This window comes from Blennius ocellaris (genome assembly GCF_963422515.1).
Source record: "Blennius ocellaris genome assembly, chromosome: 2".
Taxonomy (NCBI): domain Eukaryota; kingdom Metazoa; phylum Chordata; class Actinopteri; order Blenniiformes; family Blenniidae; genus Blennius; species Blennius ocellaris.
In genome coordinates this window covers 24,535,012-24,559,138 of record NC_137651.1, presented here as the reverse complement: position 1 = coordinate 24,559,138, position 24,127 = coordinate 24,535,012, and the positions used below count along the sequence as shown (strand labels likewise).

The 24,127-nt window shown below is 44.7% G+C and overlaps 2 protein-coding genes across 3 annotated transcripts in view; both read right to left on the bottom strand.

Annotated features, from left to right (window-relative positions):
* The window catches only part of snx19b (sorting nexin 19b), a 40,160-nt gene that overhangs the window by 12,650 nt on the left and 3,383 nt on the right, over positions 1 to 24,127 (bottom strand). For both annotated transcript variants that reach the window (XM_080502620.1, XM_080502621.1), the window contains exons 2-11: positions 18,747 to 19,032; positions 18,456 to 18,650; positions 16,551 to 17,777; positions 15,853 to 16,051; positions 15,218 to 15,318; positions 15,001 to 15,120; positions 14,683 to 14,804; positions 13,765 to 13,858; positions 13,499 to 13,658; positions 11,610 to 11,739 (exon numbers count right to left, since the gene is read on the bottom strand). In XM_080502620.1, coding sequence (XP_080358746.1) covers positions 11,610 to 11,739; positions 13,499 to 13,658; positions 13,765 to 13,858; positions 14,683 to 14,804; positions 15,001 to 15,120; positions 15,218 to 15,318; positions 15,853 to 16,051; positions 16,551 to 17,777; positions 18,456 to 18,650; positions 18,747 to 18,950 — 2,552 coding nt within the window. In that variant the 5' untranslated portion in view covers positions 18,951 to 19,032. The remainder of the gene's footprint in view (positions 1 to 11,609; positions 11,740 to 13,498; positions 13,659 to 13,764; positions 13,859 to 14,682; positions 14,805 to 15,000; positions 15,121 to 15,217; positions 15,319 to 15,852; positions 16,052 to 16,550; positions 17,778 to 18,455; positions 18,651 to 18,746; positions 19,033 to 24,127) is intronic.
* Positions 21,326 to 23,786, bottom strand: LOC308138959 (cytosolic sulfotransferase 3-like; the record flags this gene model as incomplete). The annotated part of the gene is made up of 7 exons (XM_080508249.1): positions 21,326 to 21,881; positions 21,959 to 22,133; positions 22,216 to 22,313; positions 22,413 to 22,539; positions 23,008 to 23,108; positions 23,273 to 23,389; positions 23,648 to 23,786. 7 exons carry the CDS (start codon positions 23,784 to 23,786, stop codon positions 21,769 to 21,771), a joined length of 870 nt encoding a protein of 289 aa, XP_080364375.1. The 3' UTR covers positions 21,326 to 21,768.

Genomic DNA, 24,127 nt, shown 5'->3' with positions numbered 1-24,127 from the left:
AACACTGCACAATGAGGTTCTGGACCTTCGTCAACGCCGGCTGCTGCTTCACTGCTTGGCGAGGGAATCCAACCACAAGAGTTCTAATTCCAGTTTGCTGCTGCGCTACAGACCTACTGAGCTGTGACGCGCTGCCATTTAGCTCATTGCCGCTTACGGTCCCGTCGTCAGTAAATGAGCTGCGACCGGGACGACCCAGATGTCCGGGGGGAAGTCGTTTACAAGCCCGCGGATGGCGTCATTCACGTGTCGCAGGCGAGTGGCAAGAAGGAGCCACCGGGACTGATGGCGGGAGCAGACCGGAGTCATGTGGAGAAGAGCTCCGCTGCAACACCGTGACCAAAAAGAGCTCCAGTTAAAACGAACACGTCGCCTCGGCTTTTGGTGCGAGACACTGCGCCCGCGGCGGCGCTAACAGAGGAGCTAACAGAGGAGCTCATTTTATCCAGTGGAGCTTCAATCTTCCTGAATATCTTGAGTTTTCAGGGCAGTTTGAGCAGGTCGCTCGTTACTCCTTCATGATTTTAGGACCACCAGCGCCTGCTTTGTTTGCACTCAAAGTACAACGACAAGTACACTATGTACGCACACACAGTGTGCTCATGCTGTTCATCTAATTAACTGCTGGTGGTAGCAGCACGCTATAAAAACGTAGCATTGTCAGAACGTACAGGAAGGCGGGAGTCCATGTGGTGTTGTACTGGGCTGGGTGGTATATTGGGCCAAATCTGCAGAAAAAATTGTTTCAGCCTTTTCAGCTCACAAAGAAATTTAAAGGTTTACCTTTAAATGCACTTTTCCTTTAGCCATGATTTCCTTTGTATTAGAGCAAAGAGGTATCAGAATATTTTGAAAATATTAATTTAACAAAAACCCAATAAGTTTCTATTTACAAAAAAGAAACAAGAATAATTGTAATAATGTGGCTCTTTTAAAAATACAAAATGCAATGAAATGCAGGATTTTACATTTCCACCCTCAATGCAATAAAAGTAACTGCTGGGGATACACCAGTAGAATGTTTGTAAAGGTCAAGTACAAGTACTAACCGTTGTCTTCTTGCTGATACCGAGAACCGATGCAAGTGCTTTTTTAAATCTCACAAAGCCCCATTTACACCGTAAGCAAATGATATGTGGAGGCTCTGCGTGGCCGTGAACCACCTCCAGCGACGTATCGGCGACGCTGAGCCGACACACTGCTTCACAGCAGGGAGCCACTCAGCAGTAAACCTTAAATAAATACTGTTGACCTTCACGCTTAAAAGTTTTGAACAAGTATACAGAAGAGGAAGTATGTTTCTATTAATAGAATAGTCTCTAAATAGATTAGTGTTGATTGTTAGATTGTAACTAAGTATATGGTATATATGGTATATATTTATTTATGGGGATAGTTTTTTTTACATGTGTGCATATGTATGTATATCTTTGTTTATATGTATATTGATAAGAATATGTATGTAGTATATTTTAGTTTTTGTAATTATATATTTATATAAATATAATAAGTGTATATATGGTATCTTTATATAGCTGTATTAGCTAATTATAAGGATATCTGTGTACAACCTAAAGAATAGGTAATAAGTTGTTGGAAATTAAAAAGTAGTTTTTTTACTTTTTCTTTCTTTCGTATGTACAAATAGTTATATTTTTTATACATGTTCAAAAATAACAAATTCATTCATTCATTTATTCAAAATATAAAAGCTAAAGTTAGAAAACGGTATTTGGAGTAAGATAATCCCTCCCCCCCCCAAAAAAAAAAACTAGAAAAGCAAGTCAGGCCAAGATTGCTGATGAGTTCATGCATTAAATCTACTTTTCAAAGGGAAACGAATGGTTTCATTGCTGCGGCACGACGTCGCCCTCGAGGCCCGTTCGAATTTTGGAAAAAGGTTCCCAGGGCAGAGCTGGAGGTGAGTGAGAACGATCTTCTCTCTGCCTTGGTATATATCCGAGGTGTCAACGATCTGTCCGCCACTAAAATTAAACCAAATTCCATTGTTTGTTTTACGAGAAACCCAGCGGGGGGGTAAAAATACCGCCAGTGCCAGGTGGTCACCAAAAGCAGCTCTGCTCAGACTGTGAAGTTGTGATAAAATTAGAGCTCAGTCTAAACGATGAAGTGTTAATTGTGCAGCGTTAACAGCCAGGTCTTACTCAGAACGGCTGCACACACTCAGAATAACATGCTATCTTTTTATATTATAACACACTTTATTTGTGGGTATAGTGTAGTACTATGATGATGTTTACTAATCCACTGATCCTGTCCTGAAACAGCATGTCGTATTTATGGGTAATTATATTTCTGTGGACGTTGCGGCGGTGGAGCATTTCCAGGTTTCACTTCACCAGGCCGCCTTGCGGGTCACATGACCTGAAAGAACCCGCAGGCCAAGGAGCCGGTCCGAGGAGACAAGACGGAGATGTCAACTTTGACTCTTCTCATTTCCGATTCATTCACTGGTGATTGCAATGCGTCAGCAAAAAAGCAGCGGACTCGGTGATGCAGCACTGAAAACAAAGAATTTTGGAAAATGCTCCAATTCCATCTGTGCCTCGACGGTAGAGATGCTACTGGGATCATCACAGCAGCACCTTGTGATTCTAACGTACGTCTTGATGCTCCATTTGTGTGTTTTTTTTTGTTGTTGTTGTTGGGACTGTCATGGCACCTCGTTCCTTCTGGCTTGTGAAAACACAGACATGTGACCCTCCAGACTCTGCAGCATTATTGTCACCATCAAAACCAGCAGGGTTGTTTTCCAGCTCTGTCACAGGGATATTTTCAAGATATTCTCAAGCTGGGAACGGTGAACGGAGCGTGCGCCCAGGCAACCTTCTCCATTGTGCCTGGAGGCTTAATGTGGCTTCAATTAAACACAACATGTGAGCGTAGCTACGAGCTACGCCGGAACAGAAGTACGGATCACCTCGGGTCCCTTCCAGCAGCCTGCTGACTTTACACACTTCCTGCAGATGTTCGTTCCCAGTTTACTGAAAAGAGAGCGCGCCGAGGAAAAAGAGATCACCGGGAGAGGCAGCGCTGTAGATCCTCCAGAGATCCAGTCTCGTACATTAGGAGAGATCGTCACGGAGCACTGCTTTCAGCTGGCAGGTCTCATCCTGCATGTCCCAGAACACAACGCCGAGCTAGAATGGCGTTGACGCTCAGTCCTCTTGGGGTGAAGGGGACAATTCAGCCCTCCAATCAGTCAACATCACCTGGCGTCATGAATGTCATCGATAATAATCTAACATCACTGCGAAGTTCAAAAGATTCTCTATTAGTATTAGTATTGTTATTATTATTATATTATTATTATTATGTTTTCATGTCAACAAGGAGTTTCCACTTTCCAGTTCATCTACTTGGCAGGAATAAGCAGGAAGCTCTGAAGTAAAATGGCAATGCTGTTGTTTACCCCAATAAGCCAACTCATGGAAGAAATACTTGTCGGGTGGGACACATTTACACATTGAGACGTCCTGCAGTTTTGTGTAGCTGGTGAACAACCTGCCAGACCTTCCTCACACTTCCCCACCTACCCTGAGCAAAGCGTTCAATCCATCAGTCTGCGGCATGACGACATTCCTGAGGAAGACATTGGACAGTGAAGGGATTAATTGTCTCCACTCAGAGCTCAAAAACAACTTTGCGACCTCCAACTGCCCCTGTCTGGACGACGTCCTCGGTCGAGCCGTGAAACCCGACGTTGCTCCTAAAGCTTGGCGAGCAACTTGCATGGCAACCATCACCCGTTGGGTGCATTCGAGCGTCCGAGCTGTATAAATGAACTCCACCTTATGTGTGGAACAAACCGTTCCAGTGTCCTCAAGTCCCCCCCTTGTTGGTCTTCTGATCAACAACATTCCTCTCACAACGCTGAGTGCTGGCAGGCCACCTTGTGTGCCTCGTAATTGGACACCAGCCTCATCAACTTTTCAGCTTCTGGTCTTTCGAAAGTAGGTGACTATTTGTTGGAAATCTCAGACAAGCTGACATCGGCTAATCCAAACCAGGGAACAGCCCGAGCTTTTTCATGAAGAGTTAGAGAAGTATGCAGTCAACCGCCATGTTTAATCAGATAAAGCCTAAAACACATATTTATATATGTGATTAAAAAAAAATGGAAAAGCAGTCCTTTAAAGTTATCGAGAAGCTTGTGGGAATTGATACCACAGTATGCAGAATATTTTTCCATTTTTTTTTTTTTTTTTTTAAACCCAGGATAAACCAAGTTAAAGGATCATGAATGGAAATCTAATACTAGAATCTCCAGATGAGTATTTCTCATGGCTTTTGACTGACGTGAGGGTTGGCATTGCTTAAAGACATGCTGTCAACTTGATCTGTGGTCTATTACCAACTTAGGGATGGCACTGTCTGATTCAATAAAAATACATTATTTAATTTGACTTGATGTTTTTTTTTTTAGACATGAGCTTTAACCTTGAATTTTCTCAAACATATAATGTCTCAATGTGAGATAACCATATTGAACATGACGCAAGTATGAAATCATGAAGTCAAAACTTGTAAATCCCAATATTGATTTTGGATCGATGAAAGTAATTTACAACAGTATTTACCAGGGCCACATCGCAGTAACAGCACTTCCACCGTCCACACAGAGACGAGTTGAAGCGTTTTCAAAAAGATCAACCTTGCACTCCCTCAGAGGTCCAGTGGAGTAAATCACTCCACAGGTCGGGGCTCTTTTCATCGTGTCATATTAGGCAAATGGTTTTAAAGCTGTTGCTGAAAAAAAGTGTCTCCTAGAGCCTCACCAATGTTTTCATAACGGCATGTAGTGCAAAAGAACAGACTGGAAAATCGACCAATGAGAGTTGCAGTAAACGACAGGCCCCCCTTCTGTCCGTGTGGCTTTTGGAAGTGAAAAACAGTCGAGTGGGAATGGTTCCCACGAAATATATGAAATCAGCCTGTTAACACTTCTGAGTCCCTAGGCAGTGAGGATTTTCAATAGCTTGCTGACAAATGTATAAATGAGATGACAGAGTCGGTTGGAGACATGGCACCATCGCCTGGACAAGTTTCTTGTTTCAGCTACGTTATGGAAGTATTTTTTTTCAAACATTAGAAACTCAAACTGCTTTTCGTCCCGTCCCTCACAGAGAGCACTAATCAAATCAGATCTCCAGTGATATGTAAAGAACTACACGATGAGATTTGGGGGTTGTTATTGTGGAGGGGATTAAAAGAGCGCCGTTTAAAAGTTCAAATGAGGAAGAAGCTTGTGGAAAAAAACAAAGAACAAGTCATTCCTGTTCCAAGTTTTGTTTAATAATCTCTTAAGAGATGTTTTTGTCACGCGCAAGGGATTCATAGCTGTTTCCATTTCAGTTTATAGCTCTTTGTTTTTGTCCTTCCACCAACTTTCCCCTGCTCGGACGAGTGTCAAAACTTATATTCCAAAAACTTCCGACGTTCCTCCACTAGTTCCAGGTTTCGTACGAAGATGCTGGTCAGAATGGGTAGACGTAAACAAAGAAGAGGCCTATTTACCAGACGTTACAACGTTTGAAAAATATCAGAAGGTGATCAATATTGTCTATGTATTGATTCCTTCTTGAATCCACTTGAATCCTGCAGAGTATTTTCTGTGTACTTTCAGTCTCTGCAAGTATTCTGCACTGGGTGAAAGAAAGCCTGTTACGGCCTCACGAAAATCAAGAATCTGAATCAACTGATTCAGTGAAGAAACATCCGTCGGCTGAGAAGATGAAGGCCAGATGCTTTGAATAGTTGTCATCTGATCAATAACAACCGGTGCAGCGAAGTCCAAAGCCTGGAACGACTGCATGTGTTGGCCTGCAGCCGGGATGTGTTTTACTTCCCATTTAAGGTAAACACAGACACGACCGACCGGGTCCAGCTGCAGCTAAAATAAGCCCACGGCCAGTTTTCGACAGACAAGATGTCATTGCACAAGTATGTCTCTGGAGACAGAAGATGAACCAGAAAGCTTTGGAGCAGCATCTCCCCCCGCCTCAGGTGAGCGGTGGAAACAAGACACCCAGGGAGATGTGAAGCGGCCAAGAGGTCAATCGCATGACTTCATCCCGCTACCGCCTTCACTTCATGGCTGATCAGGTCGATTCTGCAAACGTGCAAACGGCATGAGCCGCGTGCCCTTCATCTAACTACTGACAATCATGAGATTCTTCCATGTCCTACCAAAGATGGAGTTCAGTTTTTGGAATAACTAATGATGGCTATAGAAGGGTAAATAGGACAAGGGTGTGTCTCATTGACCTATAATGGCCCCTTGAGACGATTACATAGGTCAGTCGGAATAGGAAAGCAACTGCCGACAACTAATACAAGACGGTATTTATAGTTCAGAAAGGCCGGTAGAAAGGGAATAATGCCCCGGGCAAACGTGACACTGACAGGACCCGGGGCAGACGTCCAAGTGAGACACAGTGTGAGGTATAAACCACTCAGACAGCCTGATCCCACTCCGAGGCCGGCGTCTGGATTCATCTCAGGAACAGCCTGTCCAGGGATGTCACACCTCTTCCAGCTCCACCCATGCTGATAGATAGCGCACGTCATTATGTAACAGGCATCTTTTCCCTTAAAAGCACCCCCGCCCCCCCCTACCCCCCCTCCCTTTCCCACCAATATCAAATCTGTCCTGTAAGGAGCAACATGTCTGATGGCGTGGGACTGGATTCCTGCCGACAGAAGCTGGTTCTTCTGTTTATACCTCACGGTGGACCCACATGTCAAGCAGCAGTGAAAAAGAAGGAAGAAAAAAAAAACCCAGAAGACGTTGATGTCGTCCCTTCGCTATGAAAACAAGCCAGAGAGGGATCTCTGCACAGGGGCCAATCACTTTAAAGGAGAAAGACTTCCTCTCCATGGATTCCGCACAACACTCTCATAAATAATTATTACATAATAAAGCGAAACAACCTGTGTTATGTCAGCGAGATAAAAATGTACTCCGACATGTGTGCAGTCAGCCAGAGGTTCCAAACAAAACATGTCTGAAATAATACATTTTTGGAAAAGCAGCGGCAAGAAGACCTAAAAATAGCCCCGTCCTCAGACCAGGACACGTGTTTGCTGTTACACTCTTATATGTTAAATTAAATAAATATCTGCTCCGACACGTCCACCCCTGCAGGCCAGAGCGTTCTGACCGAGTTCAGCAGAGTAAATCTTTGCCTTGCTGGTTGAGACGATTGGCGGCGAACTACCAGACGAAGGATCGGCACGATGTGGGTAAACATCCCTGACATATGGATCTGCTCAGCAGATGACAGCAGATACGATTCTCGAGCTGGGAGCAGCAGCTGTGGTTACTTCAGAGGTGAATTACACGCCAGAGGGCTTTTCCTATTTTAGCAAGACCTTGAAAAGTAATCCAATTGAAACCCGAGGCCTTTGTTCACAAGACTTCAAGATGAAACGCAAAAACCTTCTGTTCACTTCCGGTCCGTTTACACGACACAACGGGGGCCGCTGAAAACTCGACTTTTTGAGAACGTGCTCTGATTCTGTCGCATAGGCGGGCGAAAACGAGACTTTCTGAAAACTCAGCCCGTCTCCTTGTCGACGGCGGAAACTCCGCGACTGAGCTTGTGCACCACGGCCACAGTAAACAGTTCTTCTGACCAGGCGTGAGGCGACGGACAACAACAGCAGTGCTTGCCTCCAGTGTGATGACTCCAGGTCCAGATTCTCCTGGGACTAGTCTTATTGTTGAGATTCACCGTAACAACAATCCCAACTTTCTGACATGTGAACTGGAAAAACTGCATAGTCGATTTTTTTTTTGGGGGGGGTATACCTGAAAAACCACCTGAGCATGCAGAACTGTTGTTCTTGGGCTCAGCGTCCTCCTGAGCTGTGAACTGATCCACCTGCACCAACTCAAAACAAGCAGCTTGACTAGAAAAAAACTCTGAATATAAAGCGGGCGAGTGGTCTCTGGACGAGCAGAATGGAGTGCTTAGAAAAGCCTGGGTTTTTAACGTTGAAGCTCTGGCCACATCTTCAGGGTTCTGTCCAAATGCCACAATGTGGTCATGAGCTAAATAGTGCAGCAGAGAGACAGAAACCACTCCGACTGAAGCCAAACAACTTGTTGTTGGCCACGGCTGAAACCCAAGCAGGCCACTGGATGTCAGGCGGAGATCCCCGGGTATTAATTAGCGGCGCAGCAGCGACCAGACGAAGACGGAGAGCGAGAGCGTTTGTGTCTGACAGCTGTTGACAGCGCTTAAATCCTCCGTGCTCCTCTTCATCCTCACCTCCACCATCAAGCTGTCACCGTGGGCTTGTGGTGCAGTTTGAGTTGTTTATAGAAGTATTAACGTCATTTTTTTTTTTTTTTAGGGAGTAAAAATAAAGAATGGCGTCAATGGAGGACAGGTGCAGTGAAAAATAAGCAGAGGAAGGACGCCACGTGGAGTTTGGGGAAATAAAAAAAGGGTTGAGGGACGACGAGGAGGCTGGTAGAAAGAACATTGGGATGTACAGGTGTGATAATAGATGTGAAATAACATGTATATGTTACATGGATGGATGGATGGATGGATGGATGGATGGATGGATGGATGGATGGATGGCTGGATGGATGGATGGATGGATGGATGGATGATATCATTAACATTGACTTGATGCAAAATAGCTCGCTGTTGAGATCATGGTGGATTCTGCATCTATACAACCCCTCCATCCATCCACCTGGTTTACTGGGCCATCTCTCCATCTCTCTTTCTCTCTCTCTCTCTCTCTCTCTGAATGGACCCACAATCTTTTGAAGCTTTTTCATTCTACTGATTCTTTCATTCTCATTATTTGTGTCCATGTAAAGGCAAGCTGCCGACAACAATCTGGCTCCAGCTGGTGTTTCCATCCAGACCGCGGTCAGAGCGACTATATTCATCTTAGACTGTCCACTTTCCAGCCCATAAAAATCAGACATCCCTCAAACCAGAGCTTCTCCTTTTGACGCCATTTATAGGAGCAGAGAGCCACGCACACACACACAAACATGCACACACACACACAACATTTACTCTGGAAAACGGACCAGTGGACCCCAGTGCTGTTCGGTGATGACAGCTCATTCATGTTGGCCAGAAAAGATGGCTGCCGTCGATGTCGGAGAGGTCGAGGAGAGGTTCTTCTTCACCAGACGAGCCTCTGGTGGCCATGGTGTTGCAGTGTGGGCAGGTGCGTCTCGTCAGTACAGAACTGCCCGAGAATTTCTCAATAGTACAGTGACAAGTCTACACTAACTGAGAAATACCATTATTCCAGTCACTCTGTGCCTGATGGAACAAAACAAAGCTCCTTCGATTGCCATGGCCGCCGGAGAGTGGGGTGCCGCAGAAAGAGTGGTCTGCACTTTCTCAGAGGAAACTCTGGGATGAGCTGAGCTGCCATGCAGAGGCTCATGATCCCGTATCCAAGAGCCTCAATGATCGGAGGGCCGCCCTTCAAGAAGAGTGGGATGCCTCAGCAGACGATAAGTCCACTTGAGAACAGCATGAGACGTCGACATAAAGCTGGAGTTGATGCTCAAGCTCACGAAAAGTGATTGAGACATAATCATTTTTCCCTGTGGTATACCACCCCATCGTCTGTCCTTTCGTTTTCTAGTCCTTCTATCCCCTCAGCACAACCAGAACAGCAGAACATCTCCACCTCTGGCTCTGGTTCTGAAGAGTTCTTCCAGTTAAAATGGGGAGTTTTATTTCCGTCCCACCATCTCCTCTGCATGCTCGGGTGGAACTTTTAGGGTTTGTTGTCTTTTTTTGACTCTGTGCTATTTGGTGCAATATAAATAAAACTGAATTGAATCCATCTCACGCTCATAGTCCATCCAATGTCCACTTGCGCTTGTAGGTCAAGATTTTTACAATTGTTGTTTTGAGGCTTTGCAGTGGTTTTTCACGCCTCACGTCTCGCTGCAGGAGATACTTGGTACGCTCCCAATGGCGTGCTGCCAAATATAGCCCAGGCCAAACAAAAGCGCCAGGCCTGTCACACTGCAAACTCTTAAAATAGAGGAAGCCCGTGTCAATATGAGGCGGCGGTATTCTTGGACCGACACCCCAGGGAGCGTGAGGTCACAGGACAAACACTAGAACCTGAGAACATCGTCTGCGTGGTTTACAGGCAGCGGGCGCGACACCACCCGGCAGCAAACTGCCTTCTCCTTCAGGACAGACGTGCTTGTGTACACACAGCCTCTCTCAGACACAACATTAAAGACACATGCCAGAAACTGTGCGTACTTCAGCAGCTTGCCATGTTCCTGCGAGTGGAAGCTCACGCCGATGAGGAGGGGTATTCATGGCTTCCAGGGGTTCCTAGAAGGTCGCCTTCTAAGTCGACGCACCTCTTAAGGCATGTTTACACAACAATTATTTCGAGTGAAAGTACTTGCTGAACAATGAGCCGTCCACCCCATCACTAATAATACTAGTTTGTTCGGAAATTTATGTGAAAAGACAAATTAGTCCTTCGAGTTTTCTTTAAAAGGGGAATAAAACATTCATTTTTATTCTTCGCCTCAGCTGCTCTCTGTACTGTGCTCGTGGTTAACCATCATCTGAACACGATCCTCCGGACCTCCAGCATGTGAGCAGCAGCGATGTCAGCGTCAGCAACTGGATCATGATTATCAACGTCTAAATACAAAAGCAGTCATACGGGATACTGGAAGTATACCGATTTGCAGACAACCTTTGGACCACTTTCATAATGAGCACGTTGTGCAAGATGTTCAGTCACTGCAGAAACTGGTTGGTTGTGGCTTTTAATGCCAAAGAGGGTGCAACTGGAGTTTTCTTTAAAAATAATGCTTTTTCTTTAATAAGGAATGACAATAAAACCATTTCTTTTGGTTCAGTGGGCTGTCAGTATAAGGAGTTGTCGTACAATTTAGCATTCAATGGAATTTATTAATAATTCATTTAAAAACAAATCTCACCATATATATTAAGTGTGTGACCCCCCCCCCCCCCAGCCTCAAAGCCATGCTGGCGGGGTTGGTAAAAGGTTTGGGACATTTCACTGTATTTTGCAACAAAAGGGTTAATTAAAATTGGCCTTTCGATTTGTTTCTGGTATTAATTGTTAGATTTTGGTGAAAACATAAACATTTTCAACGAAAACAAAGAAAAACATTAAAGTTAAAATGTAAAGATTATTATGGCACTGATTTACTGTACCAGCCCATTCATGATGGAACTGGGCTGCTAAAGTAAAGTGTGTTTGAATTAATGGGGTATAGCAGTTATTCTAATGTGCTATCAAAAAAACAAAAGACGGGTCTGCATTTGATTTATTACGTGTTTTCATTAAAAGCCAAAGCAGCAGGAGGAAAAATGGCGGGGCGTCTGTCTAAAGAGAATTGTGTGTAAAACCACTGAGGTTTAGAATTGTGAACATCAGGGTCCCTCAAGGGAAAAAAAAAAAAAGTGTGGAAATCCTTGTATTAGGTAAGAGGACTTAGTCAGAATGCAGCAAACGTGATTAAGTCGGGCCTCTGACTGATTGAAACTGTGCTGTGCTTTTCTCTGGAGCACCTGGGAGTCGAGCGACGTCACCTGTTGATGAGGGTCCCGAACAGCAGTCGGATGGTCTTCTGGATGTTTTCGGTGCACAGCCAGCTCCACTGCTCCTTCATCAGCAAACACAGGATGTTCAGCGCCACCTCAGCCAGCGCCGTCTCCGAGCCTGAGGCCGCCACGTGCCAATACACACACACACACACACACACAGAACACACACATTCAGATCTGAACACCGGCGAGGATTAGAGCAGATACTGATAATATGTGGAGTGTGGGGTCAGCACTCTGGCAGACGAAAGCCTGTATTATGTAATCATGTGTAAAAACAAGCTGTCTGGAGAGTGATACAGTCCATATGATGACCAGTGCTTCTTGTGTGAATTAACACTGCCCCCATGTGGTTTGACTTGGATACTACAAGGTCTGCAGAACGTGATCTGGTTCTGAAAGTGTGGGACAATAAGGCAAATCGAGGGATGAGAGCGATACCTTTTCCTTAAATGGTCAAACAATGATTTGTTTCAGAAACAGAGTCAAATATGACTCGGATGACTCAGCTATTTAAGGGTTAATGAGCTTCATGTGCTGATATAGCGATGAGTTCAGGTGCATCACAACTCGGACATTTCTTTTTCTGTTTAACTTTTTTAATTTGGTGGGTGCGGCTTATATTCTGGTCCAGAAATTGAGGTACTTATTTTTAGTCCCTTTACAGTATGATTTTAAATCTAGATGTAAAAATCTTATTTCAAGATTTCTTACCAAGTAAAAATTTACTTCCTGCATGGGTGGATAATTTCACTTGTTTTAAGTAATTTTCTTCTCCAATTCAGTGTTTTAAATCTTATATGTGAGCATAGCGACTCCCAACAGCTGTGAGTCACGTGGTCTCGCGGCGTCGTGATGAAATACACACTGTAAAGTGGAAGCGAGTCAGTGAATCACTGATCTGGTCAGACAGAGGAAAAGGAAACCAGACGAGCCAGGAAACACCCGATGACCAGCGAGGTTAACGTTCAATTTCCACCACCTCTTCACTTTTCCACTGGGGGATGAGCTACTCTCTTTTGAATTCGTTATCCAGACAGAATCCTCGACTCGCCTCGAACACAAAATCCATGTGAGGGCGAGGAGTTCGCAGATTTGCACAATTGCTCTGGTGCAGATGGTTCTTTGTCAGCATGGTCCAATAGAACTAATACTGTTTTTTTTCTTGCTTTTTATGTACTACATTTTTTTCCTCCAAGTCATTTCATTTTTCTTTTTTTTTTAATCACACAATTGTTTGGAAATTCACAAGTGGAATAATGTCACTCAGGGTTTAATACTGTAATTCAACATTTCTCAAAGCTAAAGGTCCATATTTTATGATTGTTAAAGGTCCAGAACATATTAACATTGATAAGCTCACTTCATTTATAGAACAGAACTCATTTTTCACATTAAATTAACCCACAACCATACACATGTCTACGGAACTTTAAGAATTAATGTTTATAGGTCGAACTGCTGTGCGATGAGGTTTTCGACACTAATTGTGAAAAAGCAGAAGTGAAAGAAGCCTTTTTGCAGTCAGCATAATTTTTTCACTTACATTTAACTGAAAGCAAAATGACACAAGTTACCCGGACGCTTCCCTTTTAGCTCCATTCACCTTCCCGATCATGGCTTCAGCTCCATCAGTGGCAACGGACCCAATAATCTTTATTTCAATTCTCCTTTAAGCATCTGCACTATGGCTTCATGCACATCCTGTCCTCCAGTGAGGTGATGGACAGACGCCAGCCAGGCTTTGTGTCCAACAAACCAGGAGTGAATGTCCACCAATGACTGCAGTTGTTCGTATTTGTGAGAAGACAGGATTCTAATTGTGTGAACTGGGTACGTTGATGTCTATTAATACAACCGTGTCCACTTCTTACCATGCTCAGCAATCTGCTTCTCCCTCTGGTTTCCACACAGAAAGCCTCTGACTTCTCTCTGCTCCGGACTGCCTTCGCTTTCTGCTTCGGCCCCGACGGACAGCTTCTCCTGTTCGCTGACGAACGTCTGCAAATCCTCCAGAGACGTCCCTTTAAACACCTGCGGAGGAACAGAGCATCACTAAAGCGTTCAGGTGTCTTGGTCAGACTGCATGCTGGAGTGACCACCGTTATGTAATCAAAAACAAACAACAACAACTAGTTACCGTGTTAGTTTGGTCCCAACTGAACAGAACTGGTGGTCTGATGTCAGAACCATTCATGAAGGAGATGTTCTTACTGGGGAACTTCAGACGAGACCTGGAGGAACAAAGTTAACATGGATGGATGGATGGATGGATGGATGGATGGATGGATGGATGGATAGGTGGATGGACGGATGGACGGATGGACGGACGGATGGATGGATGTTTAAAATGAAGTTTCCACTGCTGGAGTTCAGTGCAGTGTTCACACAGGAAATAATGCCGCTCTTTCAGTGGCAGACTGAGACACCCTCAGTGCAAGACGGAGCGCTACCGCAAGTCCTTCATCCCCACTGCTGTTAGACTGTACAACAAGACTGTAAAGTAACATGCAATAACCTGCAAAAAACTATGTGCAATAACCCCTGTATCTATGTCACTTTACCTACGCCACTTTACCTACGTCACTTAATTGACCACTTGTTAGGACTGAACCTGCACTGCCAACACTGGTATTATTTTTTACTATAGTATGTTTATTGTACTTTTATTCTACACTTTGCCACCCCCCCCCCATCATAGTTTAATTTCCTTGTACTTCATCTTACTGTATATTTTGCTCCCCTTAGAACTTATTATACTTTATTATAGTCTGTGATTTTTATCTTATTTTTTTTATTTTAGTCCTATTTTATTTGATTTATTACCTTTTACTGTAAATACTTTTGGCCCTTAGAGTTCTTGATAGTCATTGTATATAAGATACCTCTATTCTTACCGTTTCTAACTGTTTGCACATTTCTTGTCTTTCCTACTCATGAGTGTCCTTAAGAGCTTAATGTAACAAGTAAATTTCTCCTTTGTGAGATCAATAAAGGCTTATCTTATCTTATCTTATCTTATAAACAGGAAATAAAAGCTTTTTCTGGTTTTCCATACTTGCTCTTCTTGTCCATAGTCATCTTTCCTCCGTCGATCTCAGCCTCATCCTCCGTGGGGCTTTGAGGTTCCGAGCGAGGAAACGCCGTCTTCAGAGTGTCCACGATGGCGTTCACCACAATCTGCACACACACACACACACACACACACACACACACACACACACACACACACACACACACACACACACACCCTACATCAGATACCAACAGTGTCGAGAAGTAATGTGCAAACTGAGAAAAGTCTGTTTTCATCTCGTTCCAGTCGATGAATAGCAAGTCAAGTATTAACCAGTGGTGAAAATACCGCGAGTCAAACCTTGTCTATGCGTGACACAATGAAAGGTTTCTTGACGAAAGCGATCCTGGCGTCTGTGTTGAGGGCGAGAAACTCCTGCATCTCCTCACTGTTGGCTATTTCAGGGATGGCGCAAAGTAGCTGAAATGAACAACTGAAGGTGAGGAAACCGAAAAGCCGACAAGGCAACAAAAGCAGCAAGAATGTGGAGACCAAGTCGAGAAAAAAGTCCACCAACTTTGAGGAAGGTTTCCAGGAGTCCTTTCCTGGCTTCTATTTTGTCGCTGTCCATATTTCCAAAGGGCATGTCAGGGAAGACTTTCTTCGGGCCTTTCACACCTGGAATCGTCAGACAGGTTACAATCATATCGCAACCAATGCGAGGACTTCTAAAGAAGAGCTTCACTCACTGAGAATCTGCAATCATCTCAAGGTCTCTGAACCAATAAGCCAGAACCTGAGGACCACGTTCTAATTGATGAGACGGCTGCTACTGTTGCACAAACTCATCTACCTCTTCCTCTTGATGTTTCCGATGAGCATAATTTACAGGCAGTATTACTTTTGTCATTCTCGTTAAAATTAAAGAATCTCCAACCGCTTCTGCCCTCTTGCATACCAGCGGGCGACGCATGACATCACGTAATAGATGCACGGTTGAGCTTTCACGAGTACTCCATGCAGTGCTGGGCCCGCTGCCAGATACTGGTATTTGTGTATCCTTAATAGAAACATAATATTTGAAGCCACTATTTGCTGGTTACAATGTGGATATGATGAGACTGCTACTGAATTCACCTGCCACAGGTTTACAGGTTAAAGCTGATCCAGTGTATATCAGCACAAGTTCCAACAATTTTGTCGAAATCCCACCTTTGATGAGCTTCCGGAGTTCTGCTTTCTCTTCGAGGCGTGTCTGCAGGTTGAGGAACTCGCTGTACCTTCTGTTGACCATGTGATACGCCACGGGCTGAATGGAGGACGGAGTCTCACAACCCGCCGGCAACGCTTCAGCATCGTCTGAGCTTGGCTGACTGCCTCCAGGATTCTCACAGCCCATGGCCGTCTCATACTGTAAATCAATACAAATGGTTGGAATTTCTATGAACATTCATTGTTGCGGTCATTTTTTTTGTGTGTGTGGAAAGGTTGCAGATGTCTCTTGTATTAATGAGGTCATTTATATACAAGCTGGTGTATAAAAGTAACTTGACTCAGCACCGAGTTGTATGTCTAAACATCATTTCAAACTCATACATTTGCCCAGTGAGGACATTTAAGCAACACAAGCACCTCCATACGGGGTTTAATGCCTTGAATCGATGATAAAAAAATTATCCAAATATGAGATTGGAGCCATAAGATCCAGCCAACAAACCAAATCTGTTCAGATCTGAGTCGAACATGGATACGAAATGTGAAGAAACACTCCGAGCCGTTAAGGTTTTCAGTTAGGAAATATGGGAGAAGTGAGCAGACGACCCCAAGACATCAAGCCTCCAGCCTAGGAGGAATAAATATTGACAGAAAAAACTGCTATGAAAGACAAATCAATGAATAACAGTCCATACTTTGATGGTGTATAGTGTGTAGGGATGGGAGCCGGTGCCACGGTGTTCCTTGGCGGTGATGGTGCCGGTGATGCGGAGGTTCTGAATGATGACGGGTCCTTCAGGGCTGCTGAGCGGCTCGAAGCTGAACGTCCCCATGGGGGAACCGCCCTGTAAGGGACTGACCACAGTCAGCTCATTGGGATTCCCCATCCCAGTCTGGTCCACCCCTAGAAGAAGCTCTCTGTTCGGGGTGAGCGCAGAGGAAGCCCCCTCCCTGTCGGTGTCTTGGAGGCTGCTGGCGATGGACACGGCCTCTGTTGAGCTCACCGATGTGGAACCGCATCCGTTAGGCTGCAGGACTGGTTCTGAGTTCACAATGACTTTGGGACAAGAGCCGTCCACGGGACTGGCACAAACGTCTTCTAAGTCCACCTCGTTGTTGCTCTCCAGAGAGGTGCTACATTCCTTCAGCTTGTGGTATGGACTCTCCTCTTGGCCTATGGTGACCAAGGAATCCATGGAGCTCCGTTTGTCGTCGGTCAAAGGAGACTCCAGGTCCGAGTCGTATTCCTGGTAGAATGGGTTTGATTTGCGTCCTCTTGTGAAGTGCCTCAGGTACGGCCGCGTGGATTCATCTTCTTCTGCGCTGTTGGTCGGAAAGTCCACTTCCTCTGCTTCGATTGCGTCATAGGCAGCGAGTTGAGGCATGGCCACCTCAATGAGGCTGATCGCTTCGGCTTCCGCTCGCTGTTGCGGAACATCATGGCTCTGAGGGACGTTTTCTACCGGCTGCAGAGTAGCTGGATCTGGCGGCGGCAGCGGCAGTGGCAGCAGTGGAGATCCAGCTGACGGCTCCGTTGCGCCCGTCTCCTGCGGTTCGCTGGTCTTGCCGAATATCTCTATCATGAGGAGGTTCAGCCAGTCGGGGTCGGACAGTTTATCAACGAGGGGCAGCAGGACGTTGCAGGTTATAAGCTCTCCGACCACGAAGCGCCCCGTTCGGGTCTCCAAGTGAGGCAACGGCACCAAAACGTGCAGCAACAAATCCACCACTGCCCTGACGTAGTTGACCTCCTCCAGGTCGCTGGTCGTGGCAAGGTGAGGCGGGGTCATGTTGGAATACGCGTCCCACAGCCGATCACACTCAGCGCTGGCAGCAACTGGCAGAGAGTTCTGCTGCTCCTTGGCTCTGATGAAATCCTGCAGGTGGGAACCAAACAGGTCCAGGATCCTCTGGGTCAGTTCCTGCAAGACGTCAGTACCACAGTCAGGGTACCATTTCAGAGGTCAGACATTATGATCGTTTTACTTATCAAGGTGCTTTTTTTTTTTTTTTTTTTATAATATTTTACGTTTTTTTTTATTTATTTAAATTTTTTCCCCCTGACATTAGGTTATGTTTGACTTCCAGATCCCATTGGTGTCCCTCTACCACACTTATGTAACCCGTGGTGCTGTACTTCACGGTTACTCACCTGTACTCAGGACTCATTTCGGGCTTCATTCATTTCTCCACTTCATACTCTTGTTGATATACTCGCTTATTATTTGTCATTCTTTTTTTATGACTCTCTTTTATTTAAAAAGGGGGATGATGTGTATAATATCTTATTTGTGCACTATTGTATTTCCAACTAATAAAAAAAAATCACTAAAAAAAATCAATGTGCAACAGTTCACCTATCACTTGCATTTGGATATCATTAGGCTTTATCACATTTAATAAGTTCTCGTATCGGTATTCGGTATCAGCAAGTAGCTAATGGTTTATACTCGTACTTTAAAAAAGTGATATCAGTGCTTCCCTAAATCAAAGTATTTTTTTAATACCAGCTTAGTTCTTAACCTTTTCCTTTTTGATCTTGCAATTAAAAACAACAAACGCATTTTAAATAGGAGCTTGTAAAAACCAAACCTCTGTACCTTCCTGTCCACCCGTCTCGCACGCCGTTTCAACTCCATGGCCATAGAGACCATGGCCTCTTCAACCTCTGTTTCAAAGTCACGCTCTGAGGAAACCGTGGAGTACCAGGAGGACACAAAGTCCCGGATGATCTTCCTCACTGTGTTGTGGATCTCCAGGTCCAGCTGACGCTCGTCCTCCACTGATGGTGGAACCTGAAATTTCCCCACAACAAAGAGTTAACGGCGCCCCGGATCTACTCCCCCCCCCCCCCCCCCAGGTCTGATCAGAGCTGTGTTAAACGCCTTCACCTGCTCCAGGGTCATGAACCTCTCCAGGTGGACCACGCTGTTGGACTCCAGGACGGCCTGCGAGCCCAGCCAGCCGCCCAGCACCACCAGCAGGCTGGTGAACACACACAGCAGCCAGATGTTTACCAGCAGGTGGAAGAGCAGCAGCCACACCACCACCACGCCCAAACCAAGCAGGCTCCTCTGTCCCAGCACCTCCGCCATGGCACCGCAGGGGGTTAACTGTCCTCACTGCGTCAAGGGTGAAGGCTGGGAGTCACACATGCTTGTCGGGCCGCCGACACACCTGAGGAGACACAAACAATAAGAGAGATTCAGAGTGACCTTATAGGGCCATTTACGCCGCAACGATTTCAAGCGAAAATGCTAAACTTTAGCCTCTGGAAACTTTCTGAGAGCGGCTCCCACCGTCTCCTCTGCTTGTTCAGGTGGGATTGTTGGCTTCTCCCTGTAAAAGGGCCTTGAAATGACCGTGTTGAATTTAGAGCTATACAAATAAGAAAGAAAAGATTGCAGTTTCAGAGAGATATTGATATGGATTCCTAACCTTCATTTTCACTGTTTGTCTCTTCAGACTTCATGTCCTTTTCATTTAAAAAAGAAATGTTGCCACCGACATCCTTTCAGCATCTCAATGAAAACAAGATGCTCATCTTTCGCATTCGATCTGCTCTGATCTCCTCCATGGAGGGCCTCTCCCGTCCGCCATTTATTCACAAATGGTTAAAGATATTAAAAACAAAACATGCAGCATAGCAGAAATGTCTTGAAAAAGCTGCACATGTTGACATTTGAATGGTTCCTAACAGTTAAAGATTGCAGGAGGAGAAGCGAGTTACCGAAAAAGTCGGAATAATAATAAAAATTTGGATCACATAATGTGTCTTCAGCATTCATATAAAATTCTGACACTGAAAAAGTGAGTAACAAACAGCGGCGTGGTCTTGCACACACTGCGGGATTGATCAAATCTTCACAGATAAAGATTCACACTTGATGACAAAAGACCGATCGCACAAGATCTTCCTCTTCTGAGCCTGATCCTTCAGGAAAGAATCAGGCTCTACACTATAAACTATACATATAGGTCTATGTTCTTCAGGCTCAATATTCCAAAACGTGACTTCAGTGTAAAACCCGGCCTGTAGATGTAAACATGCTGCTACGAATCAAACTGTGGTCACGGTTACGACTCGGGATTTTCTTTTAATGGAGGAAACTTCAGGATGAACTCTGGGATTTCGGCAGATTCACTTCTGACTGGGATAAATGTTTAACTCCGGAGGAGAGAATGAAGGTGTCGTCTACTGACCAAGCAGATCTCTTAGAAACTGACCTGCCTATTTTTCCCAATATCCTGATTGGTGCCCGGATTGTCCCGCCCACTTGTGGAACTCAGAGCGCCGTGTTTAGAACAATCTTTATGACGTAATAAAATAAGTCCTGGTCACTGAGGCTTTGAAGGAGGTTCTTGTTCTTGATTTGTTCCAAGTCTGTCTAGTTCCTCGAGGCTTGATCTGGAATAATGAGGTGAATAATGATGGTCCAATCTCACAGAACTGCAGAAACATGAATTGATGGAATGCAGAACCACTCCTGTCATCTTTATTTTTCCACTGTGAAAAGAATTTTTAAAATGTTTTTTTTTATTATGTGCTAAAATTATCCTGTAGTGTGTGCCGACCGAGTTGTGTTACCAAGCAGGGCCATTCAATCTGGAGTTTCCATTTCACAATACAAACAACCCACCAGTTATGAGTCGAGCAGTTTCACAATTGGCTGGGTTTTTTTTTTTAACATGTGACTTTTTCCAACACTTCTGCCATGTCAGGATTCGAAACTGTAAAGCCTGGGTTTTATTGCCTGTAGTTCAGGCTCACAGGCCCCCTCATTCTGGCAGTCCGCCAACGCTGAGAGTCCAAGTGCAGTCCAAGTCGCAGTATTCACACAATCACGACAACTTCCACTGAAAGCAAAGCATCAGGCTATTAAATTATTCCAATCAGCTATGAGGCCACAGCATTCCTGGGATTGCAGCAAGGCAACAGAAACGAGAATCTTGTGAGCTGTAATAACAAGGGACAGGTTTACCCAGTTTGTTACCTCTGCATTAGGATTAGAGTATTATCTGTAAATGTGGTGTAATTTTGAAGAGGACACATTTTGAAGAGGAGACATTACTCATCACTCATAACACACGTTGACAGATACTGGCACAGGTAGTGTGTCAAACAGTTTATTTTTAGATATGTGCCAATTGTTTCTCCAGGCTGAACTCGTCTACACCCTGACCCACAATGTCATGCGTGATCAAAAACTCCAGGGCATAGCGCCACCTGCCTTGCACCTACTGAGGTACAGGGCAGCAGAGCGGTGTGCAGCCCGAATGAAGGAGCCTGTGAGCCTCAGCTCAGGGCAGCAAAACCCAGGCTTTACAACTTGAACCCTGTCATAGCTGAAGTGTAGCAAAGGTCATGTGTAAAAAAAAAAAAAAAAACTGCCAATTGTGAAACTGCTCAACTCGTAACGGGTGAGTTGTTTGTATTTTCAGGATTCGAAGCTGAAAACAGACGTTTCAATTACAAATATCTTTGTACATATTGCTAAATCTTATTACATGTACATATTCTTTTACAGATGAGAAGATTTTCCGCACATTTCAATACCTAATTACAGACAAATTACAAGACGACTTATGCAGATTCAGGTTCACATGGACAGATTGTTTTACACATCGATACTGTGACTTTGGATGGACAGATTGAAATACAGACACCCTATATGCATCGACAAACAGTTTGACTACCATAATATCTCTAATATTTCTAACAAATGCCCTCACACTTTCTGGGATCGGGTGTTGAACCCAGAACCGCCACACTCAAGTGCGAGATGTGACCCAAAACTACATAGTCTAATCAGAAATGTTCACGACGGCGCATGTTTAGTCTGTGTTATTTCTCATTTGTGACAAACGACCAACATCTGCAGTCTGCGTCTCTCCAGCCAAGACTGGTTCGTTTCAAATCGCAGTGCGAAACTGAAGAGTGGGATCCTTCATCTTCCTCTCGTAGTCTTCATCAAACTCTTCGTTCTGGGCCACAGTGAAGTGGTTCTTCCAATCAGCGACTTTTCCTGCAAAACAACAGAGAATCAGTCAGGTCTTTGTGCTGCTCAATTCCATTGCAATCTGAATAACGAGTCAACGATACCTTTTCTCATGAAGGGGGAAATTTTTAAATCCATCAGAGGGAGTGTTGAGTAGTTAACCATCTCATCCTTCTTCATGTTATCAAACTGAACTTCTCCTTCGATTCTTCTCTTTTCCTGGGCTGAAGGTGTCAAACCGAGAAAGGAGCAGAGCTTGTCTATTTCCCGCCCCGTGTCCTGGAAGCACACGGTGGAAGGTTCAGCTTGGACGCGCACCGCCCGTCTAAACTAGGATAGAGGAACTAAACGAGTCCGTCACCTCGATCATGTCTTCATAGAACATGTAGTGGAGATTTGAATACGTCTCCTTCTTCTTCCACCAGTTGTTGACATGATCGTACCAGGATCCAAACAGCACTGAGACCACGGAATGAGACATGAAGGCAGTGCCTCAGCAGTACGCTGTACTTCTGTGAAGCTTTGTCACATGAATCAACCTTGTGTTTAAATACGTACTCTTTCCTTGCTTGAACCTCTGAAGGTAGCTGTTCCAATCTCCGGGCTCCGGCTGGCCCTTGTTCATGCGATCAAAGTGGAAGAAAGACACAACATTGTCTTTTGCGTTGCGGCCGACGTAGACTATCTAGATAGAAAAGGGAGAAAAAGACAGTTCCCTTTAACAATAGAGTGTAAAATGTAGAGACGGATTATGAAAAGCAGAACAAAACCTCCACCGGAGCGGTTTACCTCCGAGGCTCTCGGAAGTTCAGTCTTGGTCAATAAAGGGGAAATGAGAATGACTTGTGTGGTACTGTAGCGGTCAGTATCTCGCCTCATCGGGAGGAGTTCCCCAGCTCGAGGCCGGATTGACGAGTTCAGGAGCCTTTCTGTGACGACTTTGCATGTTTCCCTTGTGCGTCAGTACAGTTTCCTTCTACTCGTCAATAACGTGTTTGAGTCTGGGAGTGTTTCTAAATTGTGGATGTGTGTGATTGTGTAAAGAGGCAAGATCAGAAACGAGACGCCGGCAGTGGAAAGATGAAGAAGAACTAAACTGTCTCGCGATAAGATATAACAAAGATTACGGGCAAAATCAACATCAATATCATACCCTGGAGTTTTGCTCCCAGAAGGACTTTGGCACAAACTGGACAGGAAGATGAGTTTTAATGAGGCGCGGTGAGGTGGGCAGTTTGTCGGCATACTCTGTTCCTGTGACCAAAAAAGAAAAAGAAAAACATTATTTTCTGGTAAAACACTTTATTTTACTGTGATAAAAAAGGAAATGTGATTTAAGTAAAGTAAATGAATAAAGACAAGCCTCGTGTAACAGTGAAGGTTAGACAGGCTTTGTTTATATAAAACTCGTTTTCAACCTGAACCAACGTTTGGGTGAAACAGTTCCATGAAAGGCACGCGCTCATATATCGGGATGTTCTTCTCTCTCTGACCAAAGTAAAGTAAATCCAGGATGTTTGAAACCCATGTCGTCCCTGTGGAGAGGAAATGATAGATAGAGAGAGGTCATCTCAGGCCAGCCATTTGGACGACACAACAGTTTCAACATTCGAGATTGTGAATCCACGCCTCACTCTTGACCTTACTTGAACATAACTCTCAATAAACCAGTTTGAACTCTGAATCTTCTTATTGGTCTCACAAAGTTACATAATCCCACATTTGTAAAAGCATTGCAGATCCACACACACTGACCCCCCCCCCCCCGGCATAACCCAGGCTGCAGAACTTACCTGCTTTAGGATACGTGGCGATGAGAACATCATCTGGTCTGGCCTGAAAGTTTTGGACGTTTTCCCAGTTGTCAGTGACACAATGGGTCATCGAGACTCCGTGGAAATCAAACAACTCTGGTCTCTGAGTCGCTTCCATCTTCTTCAAAGAACAACATCAAAGTTGAATGAGAATCACAAAGTGACGTGTGAACATCCTAAACATACCAGCATGAACTGCAGCGTTTCCTTTATGTTACAAAGAGTTGGAAACACTGACATCAGGCAACATGTCCTGCAGGAAGGAAGAGGGAGTGTGTGTGTGTGTGTGTGTGTGTGTGTGTGTGTGTGTGTGTGTGTGTGTGTGTGTGTGTGTGTGTGTGTGTGCGTACGTGTGTGCGTGCGTGGTGTCCAGTCAGAGGAGAAGGAATGGAGGAACAGCCAATAGCCCCGTTTCCACTGCGCAGAATGTGATTGTGGACAATACTGAAAGAAACCGTA